The sequence below is a fragment of the Camelus dromedarius genome, chromosome 11, assembly GCF_036321535.1.
Source record: "Camelus dromedarius isolate mCamDro1 chromosome 11, mCamDro1.pat, whole genome shotgun sequence".
Taxonomy (NCBI): Eukaryota; Metazoa; Chordata; class Mammalia; order Artiodactyla; family Camelidae; genus Camelus; species Camelus dromedarius.
The window spans coordinates 63,207,849-63,215,872 of NC_087446.1; the positions used below are offsets into that span (position 1 = coordinate 63,207,849).

An 8,024-nucleotide genomic window follows, 5' to 3' on the forward strand; every position below is an offset into this window, starting at 1 on the left:
ATGGATGGCAGGAGGTGGCAGGGGCCTTCAGGGATCCTCAGAGAGGAGGGGAGAGGGTGGAGCAGATGGAAAGGGACAAGAAGGGACAGAAGAGAAAAGAGAGGAGGGAGAAGGAGGAGAGGACTACAGAGGGAGAGTGAGCGAGGCTGCAGGAGAACGCCAGGACACAGGGGCTGTCTGTTCTCAGCTTTGCCCGGAGATGAATGTGACCGCCATGCTAACTCTGGCCAACACCCCTGCCCCCCCCAAACCCAGGCACCCGGCCCAGCCATGGCCCCCAGGGCCACCAAGCTGGAGCCAGAACAGGAGGTGTAGGGCTGGGTGTGCATCCAGACACAACACAGACCCCACTGCCCTGCTCGAGCCTTGGCTGTCGTCTTGTCCCATTCTGGGACCTTGGGGGTGGGGTGGGGGAGGGCGGCAAGAGTGCCTGACCAGAGAAAAGAGGGTGACAGGGAGGTATGGCAGTCTTCTCCAGAGGAGAACCCACCCATTCCCTTGGGAGCAGAGATGGAGAGGAGGGGAGGGGAGCTTTCCTGGCCCGGGAGACCTCAGCAGGGGAAGCATACAAGGGGCCCTTTGCGAGAGCAGACACAGCAGAGGGAGAGGTAGGCTGTGTGTCGGGGGATGCTTTCTGAAGGGAACCACATGATACATCTAAGGGAACAGGGAGTCAGGGATGGCCAGGGGGTGAGGGGCTGAGCCTGCAAGAATCTGAACTTCCAAGCGTCTGGGGGTGGAGCAGCAGGGCCTCCCAGACCCAGAACCGAGGGCTTTTCACTGAATTTTATGTATTTTGGGTGTTACCGGGTGGCTCCTTCCCGCAGCTCAGTGAGGCTCAGACACATTTTTGTCATTCCTGAGTCTGGGCCTCTGCTTTGCGGCCTGGACAGACAGACAGGATGGCTTGGACTGCCGGGGGAGGGGAAGGGTCTCCCCCTCCATCCTGAGTCAATATTGACTCAGCAGGTCATCAGCCTGACCAGTGACCTCCCTACCATCTTTTCCTTTCCCTGCAAGTAGAAATCAGACCTCCTGAATGCCTCCAGAGGTCAGCATATCTTTCACCAGACCTTTGGAAGCCTTCCCCACCTACCCCACAACATACACACATGGCTTACGCACAGCAAGAGCAAAAGTTCTCAGAGCCTGACCCATTCCCCACACCTTTCTCCAGTTCTCAGGTCAGGAGGAAGTTCTGCCAGAAGTCTAACCTCCGCCCTTCTTTCTGAAATATCTGCTTTCCCCCTTTTACACAACCCACAAAGGGTATCAAGTTCCCTTCTTCCAGAAACACTCTCCAAAATCCATCCCCAAAATTAGTGGAGGGGGAAGAAGAGAGAGGAACTTGGAGGAAAGCGGAGGGAGAACTTTCACTGCCAAACTGGATATTCTAAGTCTGGCCTGGGAGGGGAAAATAACTCCAAAATGGCGAGCACGAGGAGAGACTTCTGCCCCGAAGTAGATTTCAGGAGACCAAGAGGCCTGGATGGAGGTGGATGAGACAGTCAGAAACAAAGCAAGAGACAGAGACCGAGAGAGACAGGACAGAGAATGCCACGAAGGATGAGATAAGAGATGAATCAGGAGGATGAGAGACAGAGGTTCTGCGAGGCCAAGACAGCACACACCGATGATAGATAGACAGAGGCAAAAAAACCAGGAAGGGGGTCTCAGCCCAGAGGTTGCCAAGATAATGGCACAGTTGTCTTGGGATGAACCCGGAGAATAACGACATTCCTGAGACTCAGGGTGGGGGACTTAGGCAGACAGAGTCCCTGACCTAGTAATGTCTGACCCAAGGGAGACTCAGAGCAGGGGCCACTGCCTCCCACAGACTTGGAAGGGCTGGGAGGAAGGAGTACTGGAGCCAGGGAAGCCAAGGCCTCAGAGAGATTCTCATCTCCCATGGGAGTGCAAGAGGGACAAATGTCTGCCCCCACAGGCCCTCACCTCTTTCCCAGGGAGGTTTTACACTGGGGCCTGGGGTCACTGCACCGGAAACAATCCGGAGCCAACTGCTTCCTTCTCCAAACAATGCAGGATCCTGCTAACTGGGCTGAAATCTGGAACTGAACACAGGGGCGAGGATCTAGGTTCTCCAAACACTCATACCCAGCACCCAGCTCCACTAGGGTCAGGGACCCTTGCATGGTCCCACTCAACTGCACCCAGATTCCCCAAGAGTGATAAGCAACCCCTACCCCACCATCCGGAGCTGGGGGGCTGGAAAGCCCACGGAGTGGTGGTGGTGGGAGACCCTGAGACAAGACTACTGAGGGCAATAAGCCTTAGGCTTGGGTGATATACAAAGACTGAGACTACAGCAGGAGGAAAGAAAGGTAGATTTGATAAGGAATGGTTTGCCAAAGGTAAGGGGGGAGGTTTTCAAGAGTTGGGGAGACTTGGATAGGATCTTGCTCCGGCCAGGGCTCTCACTGACATCCTTAAGCGGCCCAGTAATGGGGAGTGGTTGGGAGCAAAAAAATACAGAGAAAGTGGAGAAAAGGGGAGCCAGACTGGGAGAAAAGGAAGTCTTGAGAAGCAGCCTCAAATATCCAAATACCCCTCCAATCCCCAGATCAATGCTCCTGCTTTGAAAGACAAGGGTGGGAAGGTGTTCAGGGTTCTGAGCCTGACGGAGGGAGGAAGGAATTCGAAATCGCCTATCAGAGAGCCAGGAGGCAAACACATCAGCCTCAAAACCCGCTTCAGCTGTCCAGTTTGTCTGATAACTGGTCATACGCTGGCTCAAGGAGGTGTGTGGAGAGGCGCTGGAGAGAGGGAGGCAGTCACCCCCCATCCCACAGCCGTATCTGCCTGGGGCTGCCCTCCCCACTACAAAACGTGCCTAACCTCAGCAGGAACTTCAGTAACCCCTCTCCCCATTCCCCAATCCCATCTGTTTCCCCATCCTCCCAGGTAGCAAGTACACCCTTCTGTCTACTAGCAGGGAGTGACATTGCTCCCCAAAGAGAAGGGGACTCTGGGGGCTGGGTTCACGCACAGCAGAGAAGGCAGAAGCAGTGGAGAGGCCCCTAGGGCTGCTCCCCTGGAGGGGAAGCAGCAAGGCCTGTCATAGCAGCAGGAAGGAGGTTAGACACTGAGTCAGGTAAACTGGAGCCAGGAAGTGCCCTTCTCGGAAAGGGAAGGAGAAAGTTGTGTGTCTGTCGGCCTGGGGCATGAGGGCAGCAGTGGGGACACAGGAATCCCTAGGTTGCCCTGGCCCACGATGGCCATCCAGGCCTGCACAGTGCCCCCTTCACCCCCCCCCCCCCAGAATGGGAAAGAACTGATGATTTGTATCCCCATTCCTAAGGTAGGAACAGTCATGTGTGTTTGGGGAGGGGTCCTCTCCCTGAAATGTTGGTTAGAGTTTGGTTTGAGCTGGGGTTACAGCTGTGGACTCGGTGGAAACATAAGAAAGGATAGGGAGGCAGTTAAACAGAACATGTCCAGTCTCCCTCTTGGACTCACCACCAACCAACTCGGTGAGGCAAACAGAACCACTTTAAAACCCAGGCGTCAAGCTACCTGGGGCCTTTTCTGCTCTCCACAGAGACACCCCACCTCCCCAGTCTTGCTTCTAACTCCAACCACCTTCCATCATGGGGCTCTTGATGGGTCACTCTTTCTCTCTTTAAATTTTTTCTATCCCTCTCAGAATTTGGGGTTGCACCCAAATCCCTCTGCCTCGGTTTCCCCTCCTACTTCACAGGGCTGAGAACAAGAGGAAACAACAAGCATAATGGGAAGTTACGGGCATAGGCTGGTCTGAAGGATATTCAGGGCAGAGCCTCTTTCCTCCTTTTGGGAAGATAAGTGAGGTAGTGGCAGGGTGGGTGGGAGGGTTAGGTAGATGGAGTCCCCACGATGGCATAATTGAAGACCATTGAACACACTGTCTTTCTGGGCACAGCTACTTCCTGGCCCCCTAACCTCCCTCCCCCAACTGAAGCTAGTTGAGGGAGGGGAGGAGAGAGATATAATCTGGTTTCAGAGAAAAACTTTTCCAATCCCAACCTGGCAAAATTTAGAAGCTGGAGGAGGGGTGCATGACGGTATTGGGCCCGGATTCCACCCCCCCTGAAGAGAAGGGATGAGATCCACCCCTTCTCAAACCAGCCCATCCCAAGCCCATATTCCCAGCTAAAAGCTTGAGCAAGACTTGAACCAGTGACTCACAAGTAAGAGAAAAAAGAGCTGACATAAAAACGGGCAAGGAGGCACCCCATTTCTGCAGAAGGACACAGTTCTAGCCCAAGCCTAACTGCAGTATACAAGGTGTGCTGTCTGTATGGGGGGAGGAGGGGAAATGGTGGAGAGAAATAAACACATCTACCAAAGGAGCAGGGAATTAGGGGGTGGGGGCATTGCTATAACCCCCATCCAACCTCCAGCTCTCCTTCCAGTCCGAACTGTGATCAAGCCAGAAGTCAAGGAGAAAGCAGCCTTCCTCCACCCTCCCACCTCAGCATTCCAGGCCATTCTCCAGTCCCCTTCCCCAATGATGACATCTGACGTTTTTCATCTCAAAGCTCCCAGGAATTAAGAAGGAAAATTCAAAGTCAATAGCTTTGCCCTCACCCCCTACACCCCCCAACACAGCACTTTCCAGGCTACTGACAGAGGCCCTGAGAGGGGGAAGTGCCCATTTCGGAACCCAGGCAGGCAGGCCGCTGGATCCTGGACCCAGGCCTCCAAACCGGTCTCCAAGGGCCCAGATTCCACACCCAAGCAGGGGGCCCTCCCGTGGCCCTCCCTCTCCCCACCCACAGCCTTCCCCGGCCTGCCTGCCCTCTGCCCAGCAGGGCACCCCTGACCCGGCTCCCCCTTCCAGATTCATAGGCCACTGCGAAAGGACCCCCGCCCCCTTTTGCAGTCAGTACGTTGCAAATCCGGATTCCTTTACAATTCAGATGGGGGGTTGGGGGGGTTGAGGATGTAGGGGCAGCAGAGGCCCTCCCCGACCAGAGATAGGAAGAGAAGGCCTCTAGATCCCAAGATAAGAAAAAGGGGTCTCCCTCTTCTCCCTTCGCAAGCCTCTGGTCTTTGTTTGGGCTGGGGGGTCCCGGAAGCATCATTTGCCCAGGGTCCCCATACACCAAATCAGACCCCCATCCCCGCCCCCAGTCGGGCCGCTGCTGTGTCAGCTGGACTGGGATAACAAAAGGCACCCCCTCCCGCGTCTCCCTTCCCCATCCGAACGCAGGAGTGGGGGCTGGGAAGTGGGTGTCCCTAGGGGTCCAAGGGGGCCGCGGAATCTCACTCACCGTCGACAGCGGCCGCGGCCGCGACCAGAGCTGAGAGCAGGGGCAGCAACAGCAGCAGCGGTGGGGTCAGCATGGTGTGGGCTGATGCAAGCAGCAGCCCCCTCCCCTCTGGTCCTGTTACTTCTCGCCGTCGCCCCCCCAATTGGGGGGGTCCCCCTTTTTCCTCCTCCCCCTCTTCTCCTCCTCTATTCTTATCCTATCCTTCAGCAAAGCGCACCAGGGGCGTGGGTGAAGAGGTAGAGTTCGGAGCCCCTTGAGGAGGGCCTGCAGACAGGGGTGAGCCCCCTGCCCCCAAATCCAAACCTTTCACCCCCTGCTTTTCTCTTCGTTCCTCTTTTCCCCCTCTCGGGGAAAAGCTCACAGCCCCATCTCCGAGCCGCCTCCGGCTGCAAAAATGCACAATTGGGAGGAGGCGGGGTGGGGGGGTGGGGGGGTGGGGGGCGTGGACCGGGTAGGGGAGCCTTTAGAAGGGGCCTGATGGAGCTTTGGGGGCTCCCCTCGTTTCCGCCTCCTCAGTGCACGGGCCTGGAGCTCGCACCACTGTTCCCCGGACTGAGGTGCAGCGGGGCGGGCTGAGGGGGGGAGAGGGAGGGGACCGGGAGAGGAGGGAGGGAGAGAAGGGGCGGGGAAAGAAAAAAAGGAGGGGGGTAGAAAGAGCTACGCGGCAATCCTGGAAGTGCGCATGCGCCGATTTGGCGCGCTGCCCTGGGGAGGGGGAGTCAAAGCAGCAAGATTTGGAGCTCTGGCAAGCGGTCGGAGATCCGGGGTCCGGGGGCTCCGCTGTCGGGTTTCGGGCCTGGAGCGTCCTCTCCCCTGACTGGGCCTTTCTCCCTTGAGCTCCAGAGAGCTGATGGGGTGAGGATTGGGCAGGGGGCGAGGAGAGCTGAGCGGCTTCTCTTTGAAACTTGGTGTCATGCCCTAGAATTTCAGGCCCTGTCTGGGGATCCAAGACCTGGAGATCTGGGCCGAAGCCTGATTTCCTCTGGGAACCCTGACTGTGCCTCCCCAGCCTGGGGTGGGGGCGGGGACTGCCAGTCCGCGGGGAAGATACGGGGAAAGGCTGAGCTTTGATTTAGAGACTTTGTAAAACCGGGACCGGGATTGGGGCCTGCGGCGGAGGGGGGCGGGGTGGGGGAGGGGCCGAGAATGCCCGCCCCCACCTTGCTCTCGGGCTTGGAGTAAACAGGGACACCCGCGGGGACACGCCGGAGCTTGTCCGCCCGCCTAGGGTTTGGGGATGGAGCCCACCTTAGTACCCGCCCCGCCCTGCTCGCCTGGCATCGGGCGCGGGAGGGGCAGGCCCTGGTTTGGAGGGAGGTGAGTCACCAGCGGGTGGGGTTGAGGAAGGGCCACCCTCTTCTTCTTACCAAGAGGCCGGGGCTCATTTATTTTCCTGTTTGGTGTTTTGGTTTTTTATATCTTCTGACTGGCTTCCCACCAAGTCGGGGTTTTAGATTCCGAGCAATAGAGATTTGGAATAAGATAAGGGACTCTGGACCTCTGTTTCCAGGCCTCGAGTTTTAAGGTGTCTGCTGAGTGCCGGACCTTTGTCCCCATAAGGGAATGCTGCTTTGAATCCACAGGGCGCTGGGGGTTCCCAGAACCCAGCGAATGTGCTTCTGGCCACTGCCTCCTTCTGGGTGGTGTTTTGAGGCTGTACCATGGGTGTCTGACTTTCTGGTGTTGGGAAATCAGAGTTCAGGGAGACAGCAAGCAACGCTGCCTGCCGGAATTGACATTAGAGGTGAGGGAGGGTTGCACCACCCTTCTCCCTTTTAAAATTCTAGTCAAGGAAGGGCCCCAATCCTCACTCCAGCCTGGCCCTGGCAGAAAGCAGAGCAGCGTGGAGGACTTGTCTGTTGATGGCAATGAGAGCAAGAGAGGAATCCAGAAGCGCTAGACCTTTCCTCCAAACCAGAGCGTCCTCAGAGCTCGCTTTGCTCAGGGCCAGGGCCACCTGCTTTTAGTCTCCCAGGCTAGAAACCTCAGACTTTTTGCCAGCTCGTCTTCTGGGCCTTTCTCTTCTGTATCCAATCTTGCAAGCCTGTGCTCAAGGTTTGTAATTTTTTCCTTTGAAATAGAGCTCAGATTTCCTTCGTTTTCACTGCCAGAGCATTTCTCTGGGCCCGGTGGGGTCCTATTCATCCTTTCATCCAGACCTCACCGGTTAACACAGTGCAAGACACACAGGCAGGGGCTCACTAAATGTTTTTAATGAATGCCTACTAAGTTCCTTCCTCTCCCAGGACCCCTGCCCATATTGTCATCCAAGTGAAATCAGATTGAAACAGACTTCAGGCAGCTTTGAAAGGAAACAGCTAGCTGGAGTGAGCTCACGTAGCCTGACAGGGTTGGGAGGGGCTGTCCCATTCGTCTCCCCGTTACACAGGTGGGTCTGCCTCAAACTGCTCTCCCTGTGTCTCTTCCTGGCTGGCAAACCTCTGCTGGGTGTCTACAGACAGTGGAGTCAAATGTGAACTCTTCTCCCAGTCCTGGCCTTCCAATATCTGGCCTCACTCAGCATATCGACACTTCTCACTGTGTATTTATTTTTATTAACTTCACATTGTAAAAAATGGTAATACTTAGTGGTTGAAAAACTCAGAGCAGAGGAAGGTGCAAGGTGAAAAGTAAAGTTGCCGCTCTCTGCTCTCCCATTCTTCAGTCCCACCCTCAGAGTAACCACTACGAAGAGTTCCTGGGGTCTCCTTCCAAGAGGTTTTTGGGTTGTTTTTTTTAATGACAAACAAA

The 8,024-nt window shown here is 56.0% G+C and overlaps 1 protein-coding gene across 1 annotated transcript in view; it reads right to left on the reverse strand.

The window, feature by feature from the left end:
- LRP1 (LDL receptor related protein 1) overlaps positions 1-5,839 on the reverse strand; it is a 76,959-nt gene extending 71,120 nt beyond the window's left edge. Inside the window, exon 1 of the mRNA XM_031463606.2 lies at positions 5,274-5,839. Coding sequence (XP_031319466.2) covers positions 5,274-5,346 — 73 coding nt within the window. The 5' untranslated portion in view covers positions 5,347-5,839. The remainder of the gene's footprint in view (positions 1-5,273) is intronic.
- Between the last annotated feature and the right edge of the window lie 2,185 nt (positions 5,840-8,024).